General features: G+C 43.5%; 1 protein-coding gene across 7 annotated transcripts in view; it reads right to left on the bottom strand.

Annotated features, from left to right (window-relative positions):
* SGCD (sarcoglycan delta) overlaps positions 1-27,528 on the bottom strand; it is a 308,254-nt gene that overhangs the window by 3,992 nt on the left and 276,734 nt on the right. For all 7 annotated transcript variants that reach the window (XM_041482031.1, XM_041482033.1, XM_041482032.1 and 4 more), the window contains one exon: positions 236-359. In XM_041482031.1, the coding sequence (XP_041337965.1) occupies positions 236-359 (124 nt within the window). The remainder of the gene's footprint in view (positions 1-235; positions 360-27,528) is intronic.

The raw sequence follows: 27,528 nt of genomic DNA, 5'->3' as shown, positions 1-27,528 counted from the left end.
CATAAATCTGCTGGAACAACAGATGCTATTATCCATGCACTTTAAAAATAATGAATCAGCCTTTGCCATGGAGTGAGCTTGCTTTGCATGGGATGTGCTCAATCAGGGTGAGAAGGAATGAAGTCAGGAGAGCACACTGTCCCCAGGCTTCCACTCACAGCAGCTTGGTGACCCACAGGGCCACAGCTCCGCAGGGGACCCATGCTTTGGCTTTGCTGCAGGGCTTTGCACTCACCTCTCCATCTTTGGATTCCAGCCTGAGCTCTGTCCTGCACGTGGCCTTCAGGCTGCCGGCCTCGGCGTTGATCTCGATGCCCTTGGGAGCCTCCATCACCAGCGCGCGTGTGGGCGACTCCAGCCTGCAACACAGGGACAGCCATGGGCTCCTGCTCCTGCTGAGCATCCCCATCTTGCAGCACACAGGGACACACAGCCCGTGGGCTCCACACTCCTGCTCCTGCTGAGCCCTGCTGCCCCTCAGACCCTGCTCATGTGCAGGTTTTCACCTGCTACCAGGGGGAAAGTTTCATGCACGGTGTGGTAAAACACATCACAAATCTGATCTGCTAACACTCCATGTCAGCTTTGCTATGCTGGACCAAGAGAAAAGGGGCAATGAAGCCACACCCAAGGTCAGCATGCTCTTATTTCTGGTTCAGCTTTCTCACTAATCAGTGCTAACAGGATATCAGCAAAGCTGAGCAAGGGTGCAAGTGTTTCTCTTCCTCAAACCACTGTTCAAACAGGAATAAATTAGTTCTCCTGACTTCCTACAATGTGAGGTTTGGAAGGGTTTAAGGATACAAGGAAATAAATGAAAACAATCAGGCTAAAGACCCCAAAATTTGTGGTCTCCAGTCCTAGGCTCACATCACACTAGGCATGACCATGTGCTCTGCAGAGCTTCAGCCCCTCCTAACCATGGATACACTGCAGATGCCTCTGACAGCCCTGCTACAGCCCTGTAACACAGCCAGACCTTCACCTTCAGCAATTGGGGTTAATACTGTAAAGAACAGAAGCACAAGGTTCAGTCTTCCTTGTTCATCATCCATTTCTAGGTCTTCTATTGCACTTGTCTCTTTCTTATTTATAATACAGTCTCTTACTACTCTCTGTATTGCAAATGGTTATAAAAAAACAACTCTCCCTCTTTGGGAATATCCTTTTAGTCGATTTAATCATCATTTATTTACTGTAGGATCACAAGATAGAGGCTGTGGTCTCCTCAGGTGAAGCAGGTGGGAGGGCTGGAGCAGAGGCTCCCCTGCTTTGCCAGTTTTGGGCTGGCAGCACTGACCCAAGCTGGGCACGGGGCAGCCAGCACCACCCCCAGCTCTGCTGGGCAGCTCTCAGGGTTTGCCTGCATCAGCAATTTCTCTGCTCTCCATATATATAATCATTTGTGCATGTAAGTGTGTTCTTAAATGGACTCCTGCTGGTACTGAGACAGCATTATGGGAGACTGAGGGAATTCAGCTGTATTTACTGCAGCCAACAGTTCAATAAAGCACAGGCACAGCTCCCTCTGTGTGGCACTTTTCAAGTTACGACTTTCCCTCTTTTCAGTGTCTTCATACTTCTGCTTTTTGAACACATTTCTCTCAAGACCCCAAACTTATCCATAATTTCCTGGCTGACTTAACTAAATCTAAATTTCTAAATTTCAGGGAGGCATATGCAGCCTAAGGAATGAGCTTGGTCTCATGGATAGCAGCCTCTGCACAGCCCTTCTGAGCTGCTTCTTGTTTTCTGCAGGGAAGCCACTTTTTATGTAAACTTCTGATTCCTTCCACTGGTATCACCCCTCAGCTGGTTCCTGTGTGAGGAACCTAAGGTTAAGACTGCTGTAAATCACTTTTTTTTCCCTGCCTGACTGCATTGCAGATTGCATGGAGGACAAAAAGCTGTCTGACCCATATTTTCCCTGGAGATTTCTGCCCAGGGACTCAGTACCCTCTCACCCTTGGTGCACCTCACGGGCTGGTGTTTTCCCTGAGAAGCAAAGGACCCTCTGCTTGCCCTAAGCCCCCAGGATCTGTGCTGCAGGGTCCGGCACACACGCCACATTCCTTCTCCACAGGCAGGATCCCTCAGGAGGAGCAGCAGAGTTTGGGCCAGTTAATATCCTAAATCATGTAGCTAAATTCACCAGAGGATGTGTCCAAACCCCAAGACAGCTGAGGTAATCTGAGGGTAAAATAATTCCTAACAACATGGCCTGGTGACTCTCCAGCTCTCCAGCATCTCAGTGACTCTCCAATTTCTTTGATGTCCTGGCTGTCTCAACATATTTGTTCATCTGTTAATCTTTTAGCTCTTCTATCCACCGAGAAATAAATCTCCTAGGTACAAAACAGTGCTCAGACACCACAGTGCAAACACTCTCCTTTGCAGCAGCCCTCAATTCCTGCTCAGTGCAGCAGCAGCCTCCCAGTCCCACACCTTCACTGGAGAGAGAGGAGAGCTGGGAAATCTGTGGAAGTCTTGGGGGAGGATCAATAGAGGAGCTTCTTGCACATCTTTCCCTGTGCACACAGGTCCCCTGAACAGCCAGCTGAGTTAAAATTCAAGCTTTGAATAAACCACCATTGATCTGGAGTGTCCTAGCCAACACTGCCCCAAAGTTTTATTCTCTTTCATGTGTAACGAAGTGACAGAGTTATTCTCCCTCCTCCACCTGAAGAAGTGGAATAACAGCATCTTGCAAACACTTTTGAAAACCATGTGATTTTTGGATGCATTCTAATCCATGCAGAGCTTCTTTCCTCATGGAGGCCTGAACAGCCCACGGTGTGATGTGGGACAAGGACACAACAACAGCCAGGGCTTTGCTGCTGCTCCATCACCCTCCTCACTGAGCTGACCCCCCTCCACCACCCCAAATCACAGCCTCAGACAGCTGCAATACTGCTGACAACACTTCAACCCAAGCCCAACCCTTTAACGCTGAAAATACAACTTTAAAGCCCAGGGATCTCTTTAGAATCTCAAAACTACAGAAATGTTTGAAAATATCACGACAGCAAAGTGCAGCTCTTTCAGTCATGAAAACCTTGGTCTGCAGCCCACATGGCTCTGTACTCTGCTGTGGTTTGGAACCTGACTCTCCTCTCTCCTCCATGTTCCATGTTGCTGTAAATCCATCTTTTTGGGACTCTTGTCCCAATTTATGCTACTGTAAAGGAGGACAGGAACATCTTAAAAATAGTTTCCTTGGTATTTAAGGGGCATATGTTTGTAAGGGATTTCATTTGATTATTTTCTGATATCCTGAATGAATCCCTGAGCCGCCTGACCATAAACCAGGAGCTGCAAAATCTATGCAAAGCCAGAGAAAGCAGCTGAGGAGTTTATGCTCTGGGGGTTTGAGCAATGTTTACTGAACACTTTCATTTGAAGCAGGCATTTAAGAGACACTCTACTTTTAAACCTAATTCTGCCTTCCAGAGAAGAACCAATTTGGAGACTAATAATGAAAGAAAATGATTTAGAGATGAACAGATAATTCATTCAAAATCAACATTTGTTTTCCAGTGTGATACTCCAGAGCTTTTAGTGGGATTCCCATCTTCTGGTGAGGTGTAAGCCTGTACTTAGAGCAGTAGGCTGGAAAGGTGGCTGCATGAATATAAATTGTTTCATTATTTGCTCCTGCTCTTGAATTTTCCATCCCAGCAATTGGCACATAAGCCCTTTTTATTGACCATGGGTGCTGCTTATTTTTGCTCCAGTATTTGCAGGACTGGATTTTGACCTCTCTCCCAGAGCTGGGCAGGAAGGGTAAATGCAATGTTGTGCACAGTTACAGCTTGCTGAATTCAGCACTGAGATAAGCTACTGCCATGAAATTGCTCCTGTCCCACCTGCAGCCTCCTGGGAGGTGGATGAAGAGACATTCTCCTGTCTGGGTGACTCCCCACAACTTGGGAACTACTCCTCTGGATCCCAAGGCTTCATATAAGTCCAAAATTAAAAAAAAAAAAAAAAAAGACACAAGTAACAGGATTTTCAGAACTATCCAAGTTCCCAAGTTCCACTTATTATAACGGGTGTTAGCTACTTTTGAAAATCCCATTGAGCACCTAAATGCCATAACAAATCTGACCCTTAATCTCAGTTCTTAGTTCTGCAACAGAGGTAAAAGCACTTCCCAACTCCATGGGGAGGATGGGAAGATAAATATATCAGCAGCTGTGAAGCCTTTATACACTGCAGTAACTGAGGCCAGGGAAGTCACCATGGCCAGGGATAAATGGCTGGCACGTGGAAAACAGATCCTTCCCAAGCTGCACTACTGGGCTTGTACCTTCATCAAAAATAGTTTTAGTCCTGTTCCTCCGGCTGAGCACACTGAGCTCCAGCTCACCACCCTTAAGGGACAGTGCTAAATGTGCCTCTCAAGCCTTCTACTCCATCCCACCACCAAAGCACCTCCTGTTTTAAAGAGAGGTGATGGCATGTGGGCATCTCGCAGGGAACCCCTGGAAGTCAACGGGAATTCTGTGCTCCTGAAAATCAACAAGGAAAAAAAATTCAGTGTCATCCCTGCTTTGCTTTGGGAACTTCAGCAATAATTTAAAGGAAATCAGCACATGGGTTTGTATTGTGGGTCCAGAGAAAGTCATTCACTTGGACAGATCCTTACTTACCCAGATTTCTAGTTTTCATTTCCTTCAGCATAAACAGTCACATGAATCACCTCAGTACCATGGAACCTATTTCCTTCTTGTCCCTCCTCTCATCCCCTCCAAGACAATGCAGCATTTTTCTTACTCTTATGAACAGCCTTTTGAATTTTGGCAAAAAAAGAGGGTATTAAAGATGTGCAGGCAGTATCACCTGAAGTTGGAGGCTGCTGATGTGCTTCCAATACAGTGGGCATAATTCTGTTAAAAAGTTAATTTTAATGTAAATGGTTCAGGGTGGAAATTTGCCCAGGTCCAGCACTGATGCAAACATGACTTGCAATCTGTGCCTTGCACCAAGGGCTGCAGAGGAGAGGGATGATCCTCAACATGTGAAAGGAGTTCATGGGAGCTGAGGACCTCCTGCTGCCACTTTGTAATTGTTCTCATTTTTTATTTTCTAATTTTTTCTTTTTTTTTTTTTTCTTTTTAACCAGGAATGGCCTCAAGCTTCAGAATTCCTTGTCCCCACAAGGGGCTTTTTCTGTGTGGGGCACAAATGCTGCTTGCAGTAAGGAAATGGGAAGAGAAGTTCATGCACAGGAGGTGAGGAGCATATGATGCAGCAGTGTGGTAACAGGAGCTAATTTAATTTTGCTTAGAAACCTCTGGACTGAGAATAGAGCATGTATTACTGCAGCTGTAGCCCATTACCTCTAATGGCTCTAATTATTTTTTATGGTATCCATCTGACCAGCCATAAGATTCACGTTGAGCATAAAATTAGCCAATGCTAGCACCGTGCCTGCTTATATCTCATACAATTGGTAAATTATTTCAGTAAGCAAACATGGAGCTCCATCAATTTGCTGGTAATGAACCAGCTTCTTAGCTGAAATTTGTTTTCAATTTTAACTCCCTTGTTTCAATGAAATCAATGGGATCACCCATTCCCAGCGACTTACACTTCTGACTTCATTATTCGTGTGTTATCTCATATATGTCAACTCCTAGAACAAAAAACAGTGATTTTCTCCCTATTAACAGGAAGTTAATTAGGTTTTATTGAATTGCAAAGAAGCCATGCTTAGTTTCTATTTTTAGAGTGCCTAGAAAAGTTGGTTTTGGGTTTTTTCCCCATTTTTTAAAATTGTCTTTACTTGTATTGGAACAGAAGAATGTTTGGAAGGGAGAGCAACAGATTGAGCCTTGACTAACCTGGCGAAAACCTCAACTGAAAATAAGTTCAAGCACCTTGAGCTCTCCCCTTCATCATTAGAATTCCTTCCTATTGGTATTGCTATTCATGGGAAAAACGTAGGCTAAAACATGGCAAGAACAGCGAGTCGAATATAAAGCAGGAAAAAGAAAAAAAGGGAGCTGGCCTTGGTACATCAGAGCCAGAGGTTAAAATCCAGAGGATTTTAAATGCACAATGTCTTTTTCTGAGACACCATGATTTTGAAAATATGACCTAAGTGGCGCAATACAAAAGCAGCAAGCACTCTGAGAGCTTACAGAAGAGATCATCACTAATAAGAAAATATGTATTCCTGTTATTTATTGCCTAGCGTTGACATAAATCTTGTTTTCAATTACATGTTAATGAAGCACACCAATTACTGTTTGAATAGGGACATCTGATTACAGTCTCAATCAACAGAAATAAATCTTGCTTATGGAAGGTTTCCAGGGTATTTTCTTTAGAAACATTAATTACAGAAGTAAACAAGGATATATTATTATCATGTCATCCAATCGTAAATCCTGCCTATCACTGTAAATACTGGTTAGTCTGACAGTGTGCATCACCACACTTTCCAGTGTTTATGCTGCAAATCTAATGAGTGACAATTCCAGCGCAGCCATAATCTGAAAGAGATTGTTATGGCTTCGGGTCCAAAACCTTATGCAATTTATAATGTAATACACTGAACAGTAAATGAAAATTATTTTAGCTATCTCCACAAACCACAGGTAATTCCCAAGCAAAACCCACCTAAATCTGTCAGAGACCTGACAGGTACAGAGGTCTAATGATGCTTTATTGGAAATTACAGTTTTGTAATTGAGTTTGAGGTAAGTCTGGTTCAAATGGCAGGGGGTGCAACAAATTTTCTCATCTGTGTTTGGGCAACACAGATGCTGAAGAGATTTTGTACAAAACTGAGTCAAGAGAAAGATAAAAAGCAGTTGAAAATTACCCTTGTGCTAACTTTGTAAGCTTTACTGTTTCCTTGGATAGGGAACCTTGTGTTTACAACTTTTCTTTCTTCTTTTTTAAATAGAGCTCTTACAGCTTCAAGGAATGCTTCATCACCAGCACAGTAATAAATTTGCTGCTGGTTTTGGTAACTTCATCTCGGAGCCCAATGGACCAGTTCATGTATTTTTCACCCAGTTTGAGTTATGAGCTCTGTGTTTAGTGAACTTTTCCTGCTAAAACAATGCTCTTCTGACCATGTAATGGACGTATTTTATTATCTCTTCAGAGGCCACAACTCTGTGAGAAGGGCTAACTAAAGCAGTGAAACCACCACAAAGGAGGGCAAAGCCAGCATCAGGAAGGTGCTCAGCTAATATTAAAAGAAGATCTGAGATGATCTAGACAAATGAGTAATCAGAGGAGTTTGTAAGGAGGGTATTGTCTTGCAGCACCAAGCAGGTGAGAACCAGCTTTCATTCTCCCTCCAAAAAAATGCCATTCCTCAGCAAGAGGAGAGGTTTGAACATATGGTTCCTCCCACCACACTGCAAATCCCCTGCTGCAGTCTTCCAGTACACTTTGCACTAGCTGAGGCTAATTCTGAGCACTAAAAAGCAGCAAAACTAGGAAAACATGGAGCAGTCAAAATACAGCTGTAAATTCCTTGTGATTGCCTACCATGCTACAGCACAGGAATTGCTGAAGGCAAGGTAATTATGTAAAGTTGTCTTAAATGTCTTAGGGTAGTTTTGGTTTTACATTTAAAGTAATTTCTGGAATAGTTTACCAGAAGTCAAATACAGTATTTAGAAGACAAAACCTGAGATCAAGCAGATGATATCCAATTAATCTAGGGTGAAAAATGACTGTGTAATACCATTGAGATCTAGTTTCATTATGAACAGGAGAAGTGGTGAAGGGCAGAGATTGTCTAAGAAGAAAGTGTAAGATTAATGTTCAACAAAGTGAGGTATGGCTGAGAAAATTAAAATCATCTGGATAATTAAAAAATTCTGTTGCTTATAAATCAAGGAGGGCAATTATCATAGAAATTGGGAGATAGTTGAACACGATGTGTGGTAAATACAGATGTGGTTTAAAAAGATGCTGTGTTTGAGCAGACAGAGAAGGGATTCAGAGATGTAAAAATAATGATTCCTATTTTAAGTGTAGGGATGACTGCAATGTCCCTCTCCTCACCTGGGGTGGTCCAGCTTCCAGCCTTAACTGACAAGCTGGGACACCCAGAGCCATCTGTGTGCTGAGTGCTGGGCACAGTCAGAACTGAGACAGAAAATGACATTATCACAAGGCAGGCTGAGCTCTAACCAAGGCACAGTGCTGCTGCTGATGCCACTGGTGGCTGGCACCTAAGAGCCCATAATTATTTTTATTACAAACACCTGACCACAGCTCCTTGAACATTTACATAGACCAGGTCAAAACTGCTCAAATGACAAGTCTGGAAATTTCTTCATGGCTAACCTGTGTGTGGTAACCAGGGGGTTTGGCAGTGCAGGGTGGCTGTGCCTCTGATCCCACTGCCCACAGCCTCCCTGCACTCCCCAAACCACAGTTACACATGCCTCATCTACTACCTAAACCACCCATTTATTTTGTTTATTATGCAACTTCTTGCAATAAATTAAAACAAATAGAAAGAAAATAAATTCCTCCTCCTGTTGGCTGCACTAACGACCAGGCTCATTTCACACACCCAGAGAAATAATTACTTTTCATGTTACCATAATTGCCCAAACCACAAATGCATTTTTTAAGAAACAAAGGTTGGGCTGGTGTAAGTTTCTAATTACAGGTTGAAAGCTTCTAATTAAAAGGTATAAATTGGAAGGAACCCTTTCAAGCAGACTTGCAGAAGAAGCTGCTAAGCTTGGGTATTAGCTTGATGCACTGCCACCGAGCCAGGGGGGAGAAAAAGAAACCAAATGTCGTGGCTCTTCCTCGGGGCCACTGACACTGTTTGCTACCCAATGTCTCACAAAGTGCTGCCCTCAGAGACACAGAGGAGATGAGCACATCACAGAGGAGGGCTGTAGGGCCACATTTCACAGCAGCCCTGAGCCGCTGGCACAGCGACACTGATGCTGTCCCAGAGGGAACAAGGCTTCAATCAGCTTCCTCCTGAAGTTTATACAGGCTGCTGGATGGTGGCAGGAGGACAAAAGCCACCTGAGTCAGGCTAAAAGGACAAAACACCGTGAAAACATGGATATTTGAGTCAGGTGAAAGGTGCTGGATGAACAATTTGTATTTGTTAATACACACAGTACGTGGTGCTCTGATGTGGGGTGACTGTCATGTGCAGTCAGTAGCTGGGTGGAATTGGCCCAAATCTCTGCTACTTGCATGATCTCTCTTCTGCTTTACTCTGAAAGAAGGCAGCATGATGCAAATTCTTTATCTTATTCTCCTGTTTTTCAGAGTGTTGAAAAACCCTGCAGGGCAGACCAGCATGCCATCCTTGCCAGAGAAATTGCTTTCCTGTGATAACCCACACTCCAATGAGAGGATTACTGGCAGGGGTGCAGCACTATGCAAATACTGCAGTCATGAGCGTCAGCCTTTGCATGCAGTCTCCTGCATCAGAACTGCTTGAGGAAGAGATGTCCATCTGGATTTTCATTTTAAAATTACTTTTGAAGTTTGTCTGCCCATGGGATTTCCACCTGCTGTTTGGTCAGCAATAAAGGAAAAGGGTCAGGTGGACTAAAATCTCACATGGATGGTGCTCAGGTTCAGCCTCCAGCACTCACTGCAGGGATGATTTACTCTTTCTCCTCTCTGCTGATTTATTCTGTTCCTTCTGAAAAGACTGGCATTAATAGTAAATCACTTACAATGAGAAATACAGAGATAACAAAGCTAAAAAGGATTTCAAATGGCAGAATAAAAAAAACTGCTGGAAAAAAAAAAAGGTGTGTCTGTGCATCACCTACTCAGTGGTGATACCCTTTGGAAATATGTACACACTTGCCTAAGTGGATTTGAAGAGATTATTTAGCATGACAAATTGGCTACAACCTGATGGGTATTTCTGAAAACCCATTCATGGACCTGCAGACACTCACATTCCCGTGGCATATCCATTCATTGTACAGTCAATTTATAATGATTCCACCAAATTAAATCTTTATTAACAAACTTATTGACTCTGGCTTTGACTTATTGTCCCCCCTTTTAATTAACTGCAGTAATGAGACAAGCAACATCCAATATAACAAACATTTTGTTTAAAACCTGCCATTTATTTCAAGCAGCTCCACTAAAAATGAAGGCTGAATTGCTATTTGCTAAATGTCAATTTTCACACTCTGTTGAACCTTTTCTGAAGGCTGTCAACCACAAATCTGCAGTCATCTTTTCCCCTCTGATCAGAGCTATATAGAGCATATAACAGGTTTTCAGTTACTTTTCATTTTCATGCAGAAGATATACGATTTTCTGTTCCCAGTATACTTTAAAAAAATTGCAAATGTGCATAAATTGTAAATGTAAAGGGATGCATATGCCAAGGTTGTGGCCTCTTTCACAGTCACAAGTTACACCAGCAATGTGGTTCCATGTCTGCATGTGCAAGGGCACAGAAATGATCCAGACACCTCAAATCCAGCCCCTTACCATGCAACAATGCTTCACCATCCTCTTCTCCAAAGTGCTGGGCTCCTGCTCACAGTTGGGAAGATGTTTCCCCCTCCAGATCTCTCATTCACAGCCTTGCTTTGGGAGGAACTCTAAAATAAAGCCAAGGAATGGGCAAGACCACCACGGACAGAGGGGCCCAGGGTTCCTCCTTGTGACCTTTTTGGCACAGAGGAGTTTGGAAGGGCAGTGGGAGGGATGAGGAGCATTTGAACAAGTCAGGCTCAAAGCTCTTTGATAGTGCAGAACAGAAAATCTTACAGCTCTTTGAGATTTCCAACTAATTTCTTGCTTTCAAATATGCAAAAGAAAATAGGTTGGGAAATGGTGTAAGGAAGGAAATAAAGGAATTGTGTGGGAGGGTGGAGGGAGGAAAGGAGCAGAGAGATAAAGAGATCAGGAAAAAAAAAAAGCCCAACTTGCTGAAAATGAGAGTATAGAGATGTCTCCAAAGGGACTACTTTAATTTAGGGAAGAGAATGTTTTGCAAATTCTTAGCATCAATTTATTTTCAGCTAAAACCAAAAGTGTTTTCTATTTATCTTTTGCACATAATCACTCCTGAGCAAAACATGCATTCAGAGGTAAGGCTTGGCAATCCTTCAAGACAGATATGCCAGACGATATTTTTCTGAACTGCAAGAGAGAATATTGAGCCTGGTGATGGCAATTCACCCTTTGCTGGGAGCTGGCCCTACTGGCATGAACCCACCTCTTCCTGGGGGAGGGAAATCCTTGTCCTGCTTCACCTGGAGGGAACTGGGAGCTATGAAACCCTGCTGCTCACAGGTGTGTGTCTGAAGAAGCTCTGCTCTCTTTCTTTGCCTCTCCTTTTGCTGGTTGGTGTGTTCCATGGTGCTGCTGCTGTAAGTTGTTGACCTTGTTCATTTTAAGGCATTGAAACCTCTTCTCCTGCTCCCTGGGCCAACCACAGCCAAATGAGATTATGTTCAACATTTCTTGACTCTTGCAAGGTTCCTTCCATCTCTCCTTGGCCAAGTCTGCCTTTTGACTGTAATAACCTCCCCTGGATGTCTCTTTAGCAGGTAACAAAGACAATTCCAGTTGCTAATGGAAGAGGTCAAATGGAGGTGAAGTGAAATAGATTAAAAACCAAAAAAGAACTGATGTCAGAAAAGCTGCTGTACTACTCAGTGGCATAACCCCTTCTGAGAACAGGCTTTTGGCTGTGATTTTCAATTCATTTTGCACTATTTTATTTTGAGTTTAAAGGCAGCCAGGTAGGAGAACTGGCTTTGTGGCTGAAGCTGGGATTCAATTTCCAGCCCTGAGATGAAGTGCCTTTGTGACCACATCCAGTGGTCCCTGGGTTCCCTGCAGTCTGGTGGGGATGGCTCAGCACAGCCCAGGAGGAAGAATTCTCCCCAGCACAGCAAATTGAGACAGACAAGTCTCTGCTGCTGATTTTTCCTAGTATCCAAGCCAACTCATTGGAAAACTTCCTCACAGAATGCCCCCTCTGCTGCAAAGCACAGTTCTGAGCCATCACCTCCACAAGGAACTTCACCAGATGGTCTTGTGAGGTGGGAATGGCCCCAGGTGCACAGATCTCACCCCAAGTACTGCCCTTAAAAGAACTCAATAGAGTTACCTTGGGAACACAACAAGAGAAAGGAAATTGGACCTTAAAATCAACCTTAATTCTCCCTTTGCACAGCCAAACAAAATAATAATAATAATAATAATAATAATAATAATAATGAAGAAAGACTGCAAGAGAAAAAAAAGAATTATGAGTGGTTTTTATGGTCTTATAAAGCAAGAATGATCAAAGCTGTAAGGTATAATTTTTTTTTTCCTGGAATGCCTTGCTTTTTCTGAATTGCCTGCACACTCATGGCACCTCTCAGCAGTCACATTAACACTATTGATTGTCTGCTTGGTAGGTAACAGGAGGAAAAATAAAACAGGCAAGAACTTAACTCTGTTCAGATTCCTCCAGTGCAACTGGAATGTGGATAGTTTTTTTATGGGTGATCATCACTTCTAAAACCTTCCCAGTGAAAATTCCTGCTGTGGTCTTCCTCTGTGTCAGTAACCGAAGCACCCAGCCAGGCAGGGCAGGAGTTGGAGCCTTCCCAGCTCCTCCAAATGCTGGGGTACTCCTGTTCTTTGAGGCAAAGGCTGTGAGAAATGTCTTCATTTCTACCCTTTTAGAGCTGCCAACCCTCCAGGTCTGCAAGGGCTCCCTGCCAAGGCTGGCATGTCACCCCCCTGGGGACAGCATTCCACCCCATGGCCCAGCAGCCAGGAGTGGTTATCTCCAGCTCCAGAGCAGGGAATCCAGTCCCCACTTGCTGGTCCCAAGTAAATAACAACATTTGTTCTTATAAGCCCAATAAGAACATTTGTTCTTACAGACCCAGTAAAACCCAGACAATGGTTCATGAGTCCCAGCACACAGGTCCCTCAGCAGAAAGTGACCCTGGCTGGAACAGGAATGGAGAGAGAAACAGCTGCCTCTTGCAAAACCTGGAAACTCCCAAATAATTGCTTCTCTCTCCCTCAGACATTAAGTTCACTGCAGCTCTTCTCTCCATCTTATCCCAATTATTCTTGCAGTCCTTTCTTTTCCACCTGTATTCTGCCACAGAGCAAGTCCTCAGGAGTAAACATTTGCTGTCACCCTAAAAATGCACATTTTGCCATTCTTAGTTTATAGGTGATGACAGTAATGGAGTATCCAGGGTGAAACCACTGAAACCACAAAACTGCCCAAATCAGAGAAAACATCCTCTGCCCTCCAGAAGAGTTCATTCAAACCACTTCAGCCCAGCTGCTCCTGGGGTGGGTGAGGAAGGAGCTGCAGGGAGCTGAGCTGCTCCAGGGGGAACCCAAGCTGTGTCAAGGGAAATATAGTTTGGTTATCAGGAAAAAGTTTCTTACAGAAAGGGTGATAAAGTTCTGGCATGGCTGCCTGGGGAGGTGGTGGAGTCACCATCCCTGGGTGTGTTTAACAAAGCCTGGATGTGGCACTGGGTGCCAGGGTTGAGTTGAGGTGTTGGGGCTGGGTTGGACTCAGTCCTGAAGGTCTCTTCCAGCCTTGTGATTCTGTGTGAATTCTGTGAATTTTGTGAATTCTGTGAACACCTGCCAGGGCTGCACACCATGGAAGGGTGTGAAATGAAACCTGGGTAAGGTTTTATCCAGCAATACTGACTTCACTCCTACCACACTTCCACATCATTCCCAGTGTCTTTATCTCTGTAAAGGGTATCTTCAAAAAAGCAGCCACATCCTGCCAGTCATGCTGCTTTAACTTTACTGCTCTAGTTAGAGGTGTAATGTGGGGAGAGCTTAAAGAGATATAACTGGACAGGTCTGTTTTAATTGTTCCCACCAGACCTGTGCTCCGTGACCTTGGACATCTACAGAGCCATAAATATGAGCTTTGATTGCTGTTCCCATAGTGACTGGCAGGAGGAACACAGAGAAGTCTGGACTAGGATCGCTTCAAGCAGGCAAGCAACAACTGGAAATCATTAAGTTCAGAGGCTCTGGGGACACTAATGTCACTGCAGGCCAGCCAACCTGGAAGATAAACATTGCTGGGCACTGTGAAAATGATTTTTCTATTTGCTTTCCACTGAGAGAGTGAACTAGGCTACACTTTAGGCACTAGGCTTGGCAAATGAGACCCGTGAGCTCTTCTGAGGCAATTTTACCAGTGCCTTCTGCTGCTGGAGGTGTCAGAGCTACCAGTGGGTCCTGTCAGGCTTGTGCTGAGAGCACTGACTGCTGAGGAGCAGAGCAGCAGGCATGGCTGATCCATGGGGAGTATTTCCATCTGCGAAAGACACGTGAGAGGCTGAACCATCCAAAGCTGCAGGGCAGCAGGACTGTCCCTGCTCGGTGCCAAAGCCAGCGTGGTTCTTTCTGCACCGTTCTGCATTGTGCACCGAGGGCTGTCAGGGAGTTTGGTGTGGAAATGGGGCACCTCTGGCACCCCATTCCACGTGGTGGGAGAGGAATGCAGATTGCCCTGCAGCTGCAACACCCAGCTCTTACTTTCACCATGCTGTGAATTAACAGCACAAACAGAGCTCAAATAGCTTGAAACTCTCCTATTTCAATAGAAAGAATGATGGAGTTTCAGGAAAAACACAGGCACGTGCTGGTGAGTATGTATAAAAGCAGCTCAGGAATATTTGTATTGGCTGAGGGCAGAGCAGGAAAAGCTGAGCTGTGCTAATGGCAGTTCTGAGGGACTTGCTCAGCACACAGGTGCTGGGGGCACTGCCTGTCCATCCTCACAGCTTCCTCAGCTCCCCAGGGCCCCACACATCACAGCAGAAGGGAAATCACACAGGGGCAAATCCAGCATCTCCAACAGATCCCTCCCTCCAAGTTATAACCCTCACAAATACAACAGCTCCACCCTCTCTGTGAGTACTTTCAGGTTTGGAATGGAAAATGCCTCTTCTGCCATGCAAGATAAATCAGTAAGTACTCAGAAGGGAAGCAACACCAACTCTACCCATCCATACACTTTGTATACTCTCCAAACTCCCCAATTTACATATTTAAACTCTTCTGAGTTTGGCATCATGTCAACTTTAATGCCAACAGAAGACAGATAAGCCCATAAAGCAACAAGTCCAAGGCATCACTTCTCCCTTACAACACACAGCACTTACACATATTTGCACAGATCTGTTAAAAAAGCAGGGTAATGCTGACATGTTTTGAAGCCAAGATTATATAGCTTTTTATGAGAAGTTTGGTGGCATGCCACAGGGAGACACTGCACTATTCTCATGGGATAATTGATCATCCCAGTCTCTTCTCCATGCCTCAGCCTTTCACTGAAAGTAGATCCCATCATTTTTCAAGTAGCTGAGTCAGATTTGCAAACTCTGCACATTCTTATACTGACCACAAGCACTTAAAGCATCAGCTATTTTATTTTTTCTGCATTTGGTTCCTCCATTTTTCTTTTTCTAGTTTGTAGAAAATGCCAGAAATGTCCAATTCTTTTTAAAAAATGACCAGCTTGTGACCCCTTGATAATTTATACAGTATGGACAATCCTACTTGGAAAAATCAAGGATTAAAAATATTAATCTCTCAGGTGCTCAAAAGTCTTCAGTTACTTCTTGAAAGACAGACTAATAATAATTATTGCCTCCTCTGCTTTACCGTTAATCCATCTCTCAGAAAGTGGACTTCTTGAACTGCAGAAAATGACACTTTTAAGAAGAATTTTGCATTTTTCTGACTGCAGCAAACCATATGGAGAGTGGCTGACGGGTCCTGATGGATAACAAACACACCAGCAGCTTCCTAGAATACTTATCTCTGAAAAGAAGGGAGCTCTGCAGAAGTGGCCTGGATAGCTCCATAAATCACTGCCACACCATTAATTCCTGACAGACACTAAAAAATTAAAGGATGGTCAATTTTAAGTATTGGCCCTGCATAAGTCTAGCAGTTGTTCTTTCAGGAGAGCCATAATCTCCATGTGAGAAGCAAGAGAACCATTACAGTGGCCCTGCTGGAATTTCAGTCTGGCTTTTGAAGGCTGATTTTGCTTTTCATTGCTTTGAAAGTGCAGCCAGATGTTGCTTTTGTTTGTACTGAGCTTTGTTTTTTTCCCCCTGGAAATTCAAACCAAAGGCTGCAATAATTTTGCTGTAGGATTGTTTATTGCAGGACAGTCCCACTGGCAGGTTGGCCAGTGCTGGAACCTCCCCCAACCTGGGCAGACACTGAGGGAATTGTGCTTTGCTTCACTGGGAAACTGGGAACTGGCATCCAGCTGGAGGAGAGCCTCCTCAAAGAGATGGTTATGAAAAAAACACTATCTTTGGTACTGCATGGACATTTTGACAGACTGTGTGAGTCACAGAAACACTTCTCATGTGTCTCTGAGCACCTCTGCCTGCAGAGCTCCCATTCCCTGGCAGTGATTCCCCTTTCAAGTCACATCAGCTCACAAGGTCTGATGCAACATCATTGGAAATGTGCATGTGTTTAGCAGAGGTTACAGCATAAAATATGCAGGCACCTTCAAATATATTTCAGTCTGTGACAGCAAGCAGAGTGACTGAATATATGTCAGAGGTTTATGATGAACTCTGAAGTGTCTTCATTTAAAGGCAGCATTCTTTTTTTATAGGCATCCTTTATTGCTTGATTTATTCCTTCTATCTGTAACTAACCTCTAGACTCATAGATTTAGACTCCTGGTGTGATGTTGTTTGAATGCTGTGCACCTTAGAACTCTGCAAAACCTGGTGCCCTGCTCAACTGAGAACCCATAAAATCATCATATTTAGTGGGTGTTATAGAAAATTTGTCACATGCTAAGCAGGGAAGAACAGGAAAGGCACTAGGAGAGATTTAGTGTTCCATTTCCCATCTCTTTAGCAGTATGGCCCTTGATGTTTTCAATAAGACTTCACTGGGTTTTTTTGTAAAGGATTAAGCAGTGGTGGAGATGAGGAACTGAGCCTAAGTAAACAACCAGATATTCTCCTCTTGACAGAATCAATTTGATCCCATACAGATAAAACTGAGCATTTTTGGAGGTATGCAGGGCACAGATGGGCCAAGGCCCAGGCTAAAGCAGTTTCCAGGTCCCAGGGCTGAATTCAGGGCCTGGGTTGTTTCCAGATGTGCAGTTCCTGTTTCCAGATGTGCAGTTCCTGCAGGAACACATGCAGTGTGGTTGCACACAGTGTGACTGCAAGCACACATTTTCAGTAACACCTTTTGAGTTGTTAGAGAGAGAATTTAATTTCAGAAACCTTAGGAAGCAATAATAATCTTTAACCTCTGGCATTGCAGGAGAAGGCACTGCATAATTCCTATCAAAATGAACAGCTTTAATAACCTTCCATTAATATCTATTTATACTGAAGCAAATGATAGAGAATTGACCAAGGAACACAACGTGCTGTGCAGGGCCAACATTATCTTGTGACTTCATGGGAAATGTTCTTTGAATAAAGGCAAGGCTCTCACTGCAGAATTCAGCCTATTATTAGAAACACCAACACCACAATGGTTACCCCACATTGCCAAAGCTTCTGTAGTTCAAAAAGCTTCAGTGAATTAATCCAGAGCCTGCAGTAGGATTTGCACCCACGGGTTTGGATTTGGAGAGGAGTAGAGATGAACTGCCCAAAGCTCCTGGCACTCTAAGCTGGGAATGGCTTTTTCCACTGTGCTTCGAGCACAGATCCTTCTGCTCCAAGGGAACAAGAACTGATTATCTGGTATTTAGAGGTCTGGAGGCTTTAGAAAGAAGCAAACAGCAGTTATGAAGGGCTTCATTTTTGTACCCTAAGAGGCTCTGTCAGAAATGTCATTTGTAATTAATTAGAACTGTAGAAACCAGAAAAGATCCTGTTCAAGTCAGTTTTCAACCCAGGGCACTCTGGGTTTCAACCTTTGGGTGAAAGCTCAGAACCTGTTCACAAGTTGCTGTGTGCTTTCTGGGTGATCCTTCTGGCAGCATTTGAATTTCCAAAATGGTTTATAAAAAAGCTTCCCTCTTTAGACAGAGCTCCTCAGTTGATTCTTGTAAGATATCATGTTTTTCTAAAGAGATTTTTACTGCAATATGAATTTATTACAAACCATTTCACTTGCACACATTTTCAATCATACCTTTTGGGTCATATAAGAGAGAATTTAATTTCAGAAGCCTTAGGAAGCAATAATAATCTTTAACCTCTGGCATTGCAGGAGAAGATACTGCATATTTTCTATCAAAATAGACAGCTTTAATAACCTTCCATTAATATCCATTTATATTTATTACTCCTTCATTAAAGTTAAGACAGCAAATCCTTAATAAAAAACCCCTAAATTGACATTTTACTTTACTTCTTTCTCTGTCTTTTAAAATGCTAGTACTTAAGGAAGTGGACAGGACATGACATATTTTTATCACTGCCACACACTTCAGCACCAGCAGTGTAAACTCTGTGCCTTGCTTTTTGCCCTTATTATATCAAATATAAGCAGATTTTCTCTGAGTTCACTGGCAGGGAACATCTCCTTAGAGCAGCACATCCCCTCATTATCCAGCCCTATCAGCTGTTCTCCAGCTCACCAGGAGACCATTTCCTCTCTGCTTTACAACTTCTTTTATGATCCTTGATGGCCTAAGTTTGGGGTTTTTCAGTTTACTTTCCTACTTGATTCCCTTGTGCCACTTTATAACATGTCCTCAGCCAGCCTTCCTTAATGACATGAAACCAGGCAAGAAGGCAGAGAATGTGTTTTTCTTTTTGTTTTGCAAAAGGCAGGAGATAACTCATGAACCGAGGTCACCTCAACAGAGAACTGCAGCTGAGTTTCAGCTGAAGGAAGAATTGCCAGGAGGGTCCCAAGATCCCAACACCCCTCCCTGTTTGCCTAAGCCAGGGCAAAGCTTCTCTCCTTCTGCACCTACTGCTCCCACCCTGGGGTTTTTGCTTCTTTCTGGAAAATTGCACAGTTTCTGTGTTTTTCAGGCTTTCCTGAGGCCACTCATCTGCTTTTGGACTATCAATGGGGTGCAATCCCATTTCTGCTTCCTCATCTCCTGCATGGCCCTGAAGCCACACAGCATCATGTGAAAGAAAAGCTTTTTTTTTTTTTTTTTTTAAGGCTGCTTCTATCCCAGGATGTTCTTGTACAGCAGAAGTGAAACAGGGCTTTATTTTCCTTGCCAGCAGGGTTTTGTGTGTGTATTGGGGTGTGTATTTATAGCTCTGGGACAGATGAAATGGTGGCTGCCACTTTGCCTTTCAAACCAGTGCTCCACCTTTAACATGGTGCTTTCACAAGTATGGCCCCCAAAATGCTCCTTTTTTACAGTGAGTCACTCCAACAGCAGATCAGCTGGGAAGCAGAGCAGGGACTGCCAGCTTCAGAGCTGTCAGCAGAACCTGGAAATGAGGCTGTGAAATCCGTGGGCTCTCAGCTTTCCTAAACTGGAGATGAGAAAAAGGACCCACCTGGCAGCACAAAGGAGCTTCTGCATTTCCATTTCCTCCCTTCACAGGACACAAGGTGCCAGATGGGTCACTGACCTCCTCCAGGCAACACTGCTGAGCCCAGGAAGGGCAGGGCAGCCCACAGCTGATGCTCTCACACTGATAATGTATTCTTATCACTCTAGATGAAGTAGAGACCAGGGGAGCAACTATGGACTGTGCAGGGCTCTGCAAAGAATGGCCAGGTTTGGCTGCTGGTCATTTTTAGGAAGGGATTCTCATGAGCCACATGCTGATTCCAAACACCACTCCAGAGCTGGGAGTGACATTCCTTCAGTGTGAACTCAGCAATGCTATTTGGCAAGAAATTATTACAATTCAAGACAGCCAGAGGTGCCCCAACAACCCAGGGGATAAATCCATACTGCAGAATACACAAGAGAAGCAGAGCAGTGGCAGTCACCACACATGAAAAAGATAAAATCAATTCATGATGAAAGGACATAGCTACTCCTGTTTGGCCTAAAGAAAGCAACTCTATTCCACATGAAACAAATTCAGAATAAAGATTCTGTAGGCATGGTGAACATTTGTCGTTTCTCTTAACAAGTATATACAAAATACTGCTTTCAAAAGGAAGGATCCCACTGTAGTTGTGGACACATATTTCCCTTCTCTTTAATAAGGTTATGCAGCAGCTATTGATTCCTGACTACAGCCTAAAGTACAATTAGTGTATTTGTAAAAATGTCCTTTTTATTCACAGGGGACTTCTGTAGCTCCAAGTACCTCACTCAAACTAATAAACATTATTGCTGTGGCCCAGCCAAACCCTCTGGCACCAGCAAAGGGCAGCAGGAAACAAAACCCTGAGGAACTCCTCACTTGGGCAGTGAAGTGTCCGAACTGTCCTTCCCTATTTTGCACCAGGTTAATGAGAAGTCTGTGCTAAATGCCCCATTCTCAGGAAGCTGGCTGTGGACTGCTGCAGTTCAGCAGGTGAAATCCCAGCTGTGGCTCCTGTGCTGGGCTCAGCACAGTGGGAACAGGGAGCTCTGCCAGCAGACAGCTCCCAGGCTCACAGGTGAAGCCTTAGCAGGGAGATATTCCTTCTTAGAAGCAGGTGCTGACTGCTGAATAACACAGAGATTTTTATTTTGCCTGCTTTGCTCTTCACTTGGGGTTTTAGAAATATGTGATGCACAGCTGGAGAGATGTATGAAGGGATAGAGAGAAATATTAAAGAAAACCAGGTATTTTTCTACCCAAAAGCAAACATGGTGCTCAGTGGATTACATTCCTCTCATTTCTTTAAGATAAGAACAAAGGAAAAAGTTCAAAAAAATTCTCTTCTGAGCTATTCAGTCATTTTGAATATGATTACATCCTAAATATCACAGTATTTGCAAAGGATTGGGATCACAGTGATAGGTAGGTAAGGTGCTTTCCTTGCCAACTTTCTATTTACTTCTGTATTTCATGCTCAATACCCTCAGTACAAATAGCTCTATCTCAAGTACAAATGTTATGATAAAAGAATGGTTTTTGGGCCTTTCACAGAGCGTGACAAATGCTGGATTCCTGAGAAGCAGCACCAACTGATTCCTGCTGCAGCATCTCCTGACTGCCCTAAGGAACAGCAGCTCCAGCCAGGCTCTGCTGCAAGGAAAACATTGAAAAAAACCCAGCAGTTTCCTTGCTCATCTCTCTGGGGAGCTAAAGCTTGCTTTTAGAGCACTGATGGCTGCAGGTAGTCAATAACCTGCAGACTTTTTTATAGTTGGCACCCCAAAAATGGTCCTCAGAGCCTGGAGGCCAGGCACTGCTGCCAGGGCACAGGGTCACTCCAGAGCATGGCAGTCCTCCTAAACCACTATCAAAATGTAAATGAAAGGCAACATTTCCTATAAACATCTGCATTCTAGAGTCCAAATGGTATTTTCATCATTTTCTGTAAGTCCTTCCAAAAATACCACCTCAGACTAACCTACTTGACAGATACATCATGTTAGATGTGTCACCACATCCTTTTAATCAATGTGGAGTCAATATTCTGTATTATATGAATAACTAATTAGTTTCACAACTTATTTCCACAGATGTCATTGCAAAATCTATCTGAGGAATGTCATCTGCACTTGAGAGAAGGACAAGCATTGTAATTAAGTATTAAGCCATTTCACCAGTGTGAGTCTGCCACGGAGTGTGAAATGGCTATAATTCACATTTTTAGGACCTCGCATTTATTAGCATCTATTTTCTACTCAAGGTTAGCGGTGTGCTGCACAGAGAGTTAGAAAAAGCCAAACAAGCTCACTTTTTTGTTATTCAAATGGGTACATCTGCATGTCTGACTGTACAGATTGGTCACAGGGATGGGGTTTCTCTCAAGCCCCAGAGGATTTCTGGCTCACACACCTCTGTGAGCAGCACTCGAAGGTCAGATGGATGCTCTGATTATGGAGCAAGTGACATTCTGCTGTTGAAAGCTAATGACAAACCTGGGCACAAGGCAGCCAGGCAGGATACAGATCTTGTACACAGCAAAGGTATTCAATCTGAGATAACAGCCAGGACTGATGATTAATATCGCCCAGGAAAAGACTTTGTTTGCGTTAGGAAACCCCCAGAGAATAAATGCAGAGAGAGAATAATGAACCCAGCTGTTGGGGTTTGCTCAGGGCCCAGGAAGAGTTCAACTGGTCTCTGTCTGGAGCCATTGCTCCAGTTGCAATCGTGCTGCTTAATTATGTGCAGAAGATGAATCTTGAATATCTTCCCACATCTTTTGGTGTATCAACCAGCAAACAAGAGGGATATTCCCACTGCTCTCTATCCCATAGGCAAGGCTCTTTGGCAGCAATTTTCTGTAGAAATCTGCCCTTTCCTTCCCCATTCTCACTCCTGTTCTCACCTGAAGGGCCACGTAGCTCTGATGGAATGTGCTGGCTCCTGCTGCCACACGTGCCAGCAGCACAGGGGACAGGGGTGTCTCTGGGCAGACCCCAGCACACACTGAAGGATGCTTCACCACCAATTCCAGCTGCTTTTGCCTTCTTCCTGAATTTGCTTTTACTTCAGCATTACACTGAGTCCAAAGCACCTTCCTGCCAAACCTGGCTTCACCATCCATGAGTCCTCTGTGAAGAGGATCTGCCTGTGGACAGATGCCACCGGCAGCACTGGGAACAGGGCAGAGCCATGGTTTATCCAGCTGGGATAAGGGAACAGTGCAGAGCCATGGTTTATCCAGCTGGGATAAATCAGCACAGCCCCACTAACACCTCTGCATTTCCCTCCTGAGCAGCTCATCCAGATTGAGGCTTCACCCACTGAAAACAGGGAAGGAAAGGACACCAAGAGCTAAACCCACCCTTCCTGGTGCTGGCTGTGGAAGAGAGGAAGGCCACCAAGAGAAGGTTTGCTAGGGTAAAGCCTCCTCTCCTCTCCCTCTCCCTCTCCCTCTCCCTCTCCCTCTCCCTCTCCTCCTTTTTGCAACAGAACTATTTTAACAGATGGAAAGCCCCAGCAATCAACTTCTTCCCTAACTCCAACCCTTATACCCAGTGGTATAAATACATCTTAATGCACCCAGGAAGCTGTAGAGAGGCTGCCTTTGGCTTGGGAGGGCTGTGGCTTGTCTTTTGTAAGAGCCAAACAGGCAGCAGATTTGAAGGGAAGTCACCAGGACAAAATACTAAAGCAAAGTGGCTTCAAAATCAGTGTGAATTCTGCTCTGGGAAAGTCTCTGCAACAGCAAGAGTTTCAGGAAGCCTCAGCTGCCATGGGAAAATTGTTAAATCAGATGTGGCATCCTCAGTCAGATAATGAGGTGATGAGGATTCAAAAGCAACTCACCAAAGGCCACTGAAATTAGCCTGAAGTTTAGAAACCAGGAATCTGGTGTCTCCTTTTAGTTGTGTATGAGTAGGTTTGTGTTGGCTTTACTGGAGATGGCTGTTTACATTCAACCTGTCTGAAAGTAACTGAAAATAGTTATGTTTGTTACAGTGTGAAGGTAAGCTCATCCCAAGGAAAATCTGTTGTCTTTTAAGCTGTTAGGACTATCAAAATTATTGGGATTGCACTGGTATAACAGAGAAAAATATTGCATTCCTGCTTGTAAAACAATCAGAAAATAACACCAGCACTGTACAAGGCTTCAGTGGTCATCTCCCCCTTGCTGAAACCTCACAGGAATCCACAGGTGTTCACTGTGAGCTAAACAGGGTTTCAGTATCCTGCATTACTCTCTATAAATGACTTTAATTTCTCACCAGTAACTTCCTCTTTTATACCATTCATTTTTCGCATTTCCTTTAATTTTTCTCCTCTTAATCATTATTAATGTAATTGGTTTTCGACAGAAATATTACTTTTGTACCAACTTATCTATGGTGCCTTGTGAAACACAGCTGACAGAAACCTTGACTTGGTAAGAATTCCTGTTTTTCAAAATGAGTATTGTTACGTTAGCTCAGCACTGTATTTAAATTGTTTTTTGTTACAATAGGTCTCACTTGGACTATTTGGATAGTTCAGTATTCTACATGGTGAGGTGGAATTGCACTAATAAAATCAAGCAGCAAGCACATTTCATCTGCCATTTCGTGCTTTCAGTGCTTCATAATTAACTTTAGCCAAAAAATTACCCCTTTAAGCCCAAGGGATTAATTCTCCCTTAACTATATTTGTACATTATAGAAAAAACAGTCATCCCTTGGCTTCCTAGCCTTGGATGAGGAATTCACTGCATTTTCAACCTCCAATATCTGTGGATGAATTCCAGGTGTGTGCTTGCCCCTCATGGAGTGAATTTCATGTTGTCTGACTTCTTTTTATTTAACTCTGGGAACATAAATACCCTGGAGCAGGTTTCCAAGCTGCAGCACAACCTGGACATTGGTACTTCAGGCAGCTCTGCCCCAACCCCACCCCATCCCCAGCTTCCAGCACCTGGCACTTTAACAGCATCCTCCTGCTACTTTTATCTTGTATTTCATCACCCACCTTTTAATCCTTTCCCCTCAAACTATTTTCTTCTTCCTTATTCACTGGCTAGTCCAGCCTTTATCCCTCACCTCTGCAGAGTGCTGATCTGGTGTTTGATGGACAATTTCTGTTTGCATCTCTGGCATGTATTTGTTTTTTTGAGGCATGTAAATAGAAAAAGGCAGGTGATTCCTGCCAATGTCAAGGAGAGGTTCTCAAGGCTGCCTCTTGACAAGTTACTTGGTTGCTACTCAAATAATCCAGTGAGAAAAGGTCATATTGAATTCAACTTTTATACATAAGCAATCACATTACCATATGTCAAAGGCACCAACCTGCTCTAAAAAGCGTCAATGCAGATGAGTACAAATATTTCAATGTCCAAACAAATCTCCCAAGCCCTCCCCCTAAACTATTTTGGGACGATACCAGATGGCAATGTTAAACATCCCAAGTATTTAAAATTAATTTGGATTTGTTTGCTTGCCTTTTCACAGCTTTTGACCGGTTTAGAACCCAATACATTCAGGAGTCTACAATTACTTCAAATATGTAAAAACAGGAAGAAGTTCACAAAAGTAAATCAAAAACTTGTCAACCATCTCCAGCTTTTAGGTCACTATTATTCCTGCCAGGGACTCTGTCTGTCCAGGAGAGGAGCAAGGTAAGGAGGACATCCAGGTATCCTCACTCCCAGGAGTGAGAAGAGCAGCTGGTCTCCTCTCTTTGTGAGAGCTGCCACCTGATTTTGGAGTCTTACAAAAGAAGAGGAGTGGGCACTGACAAGAGCAAAGGGAGAAATCCGCAAAGCACCATAATCCTTGCTTTAGGATAGAGATGGAGGCTGGTGGTGCCTGGGGGCACCTGCAGCAGCTGAATGTGCACTTTCCACCTGAGAAGTTCAGCCTAAGGAGGAAAGAAAGCACTATTTATTGCAGAAAAAGGTCTTTTAGAGGCAAGCCAGCTACTGAGGGTGTGATTTCACTGCTGCTTTCCCAGCAATGTGTGACAGCTCAGGGCCCATCTCATCCAGCCCCATTTCACTGAAGCATCTTTGTAAATAGGCAAAAAGGACACCTTACGCACACACTCTGCTATCAAAATAGGAAGGAACCAAAAAATCTCCCCTCAGAGTAAGATTATTTTCACTATTAACTCTGTACTGCCCCCAAAAGGCACCGTTTTAGCTAAGAAGCAGCCAGTGATCCAACATGTAGAGAGAGATGGATGGATCTTGGTCTGGGGAGCACTAGAGCATTTGTTCTTGGAAAACCTTGCTTTCCCTACACACTGCCACCACTGGCTCTTTTCTCCTCAGGATGCTGTAAAAAAACATTTATTTTTGCCAAGATAAACTTGTCAGAAGCACACAGAGTATTTTAGGACGTTGTGGGATTTTTTTTCCTCCAGGTAAATTCTATTAAATAATTTTCCTCAAAAAAAAAAAAAAAAAAAAAAAAAGCAAAAACCCCATGAGATTTGGTAAATTCTATTAAATAATTTTCCTTTAAAAATATAAAAACCACAGCAGATTTTAAAGTATTTTTACCACCCAGTCCACTAATTCGAAAGGAAATCAGTTACCTAACAGCTCTCCACATAAAACAAGTGAAATAACAACATGAATTTAAAGCAGATCAAATATACTGAATCAATCCCTTCCATGGATACTGCCATTAATTCATTTCAATTTCATTTAGTTTAATTCGCTTTGGAACAGAAGCATAGTCAATCACGTTAAGGCTCTTTCAATTCACATTTTTCCCCTCCAATACGACATCCTACACTTATTTGGATTTTTTTCCCCCTTCCCATTTTAGAAAAGTCTTAAATCATCACAAACTTGGACCTAAATCTTGCATCTCTTTTCCACTACTCAAGACAAAATTTTGTAAATTTTGGTTCTTGTGAATTTTGGAGATGCTACTGGATATTTTAACCATGATCTTGCAGTTTTTTTTTTTTTTTTTTTTTTTTTTTTTTTTTTAATGAAAATGTCAGTAAACACAGGCTGTGCCAGAAAGCCTTTGTCACCTGGAGGTCACCTAGAAATCCATCTGCTGGTGCCTTTGCTTGGCTTTTCCAGGGAAATGGAGAGCCTTGCCCCACCACTCCCTGCCCTCACATCTCCTTTTCCCCACTGCAGCCCCTGCCCTGCCAGCTGCATGTCACAGTGAGTAAAGACCACATTTCCTCTTTTTTTAAAGGAAGCAGACCCAAACTGGGAAAACCACGAGGCAGGGTAAAGTCACAGCCTGGAGGAAGAGAACAAACTTTCCTAACAAACCCCATCACGCCCCCACTGCTCCTGCAGTCTGACAGGTGATCCCCAGAGTGGGAAATTGGAACAATTAGAGGGTTTCCTGGGGGAAACTCAAAGGTAGAGACAGACCCAAGGGAAGGCAGATTCTTCCTCTTCCCTGGTGACCTAGCTGGGCCACAATTATCCCTGGTACCAGAGCAGGGAATCCATGAGAGCTGCTCTCTCTCAGCCCCCTGCATCTGCAGTAAACCAGCAGCACTTGTGCTCAACTTCAGCTGGCTCAGGTTTGCTCCATACCCAGAATTTTCCAGCAAAGGAGAGCTGGCAACCCAATATTTAAGGACAAAATGTCCTTCTGCTTTTTTTTTTTTCTTTTTTTTTTTTTTTTTTTAAATATTTCTCTCTCTTTTTCTAAGGAGGAATAATTTGAGTATTGAGGCAAACCCCTACAGCACTCTTGGTGAGAGGATATCAGGAGATTCAGTCATTAATTTTTTAAGCCATATGATTAGTATCTTTCCTGAGGCTAGTCATTCAAGTTAACCTGTAGTGCCACACTTTTTTTTTTAATTATTTTTAAAAATAAATATAACACCCAGCCTTAGCTTGAGGGCAGAGCTGGCTCCCAGGAGCTGTGCTGTTTATTCCCCCATGGCACAATGCTGTCAGCAAGTGGCATCTCTGCAAGTGTCAGCAGTTACACATGTGCACAGCTGTGCCCTGTGTAGGTCAGGGAGGGTTTGCAATTCTGCAAGTCTGATAATACTGGACAGCATTATCCTTTTGCCTGCTGCTACTCCCTGTGATCCAGCACGGCCTTCAGCACCT

The sequence above is a fragment of the Pyrgilauda ruficollis genome, unplaced genomic scaffold (genome assembly GCF_017590135.1).
Source record: "Pyrgilauda ruficollis isolate IOZ18807 unplaced genomic scaffold, ASM1759013v1 scaffold57, whole genome shotgun sequence".
Taxonomy (NCBI): Eukaryota; Metazoa; Chordata; class Aves; order Passeriformes; family Passeridae; genus Pyrgilauda; species Pyrgilauda ruficollis.
Note: the sequence above shows the minus strand (reverse complement) of the source record. Positions and strands in the feature narration are given on the sequence as shown.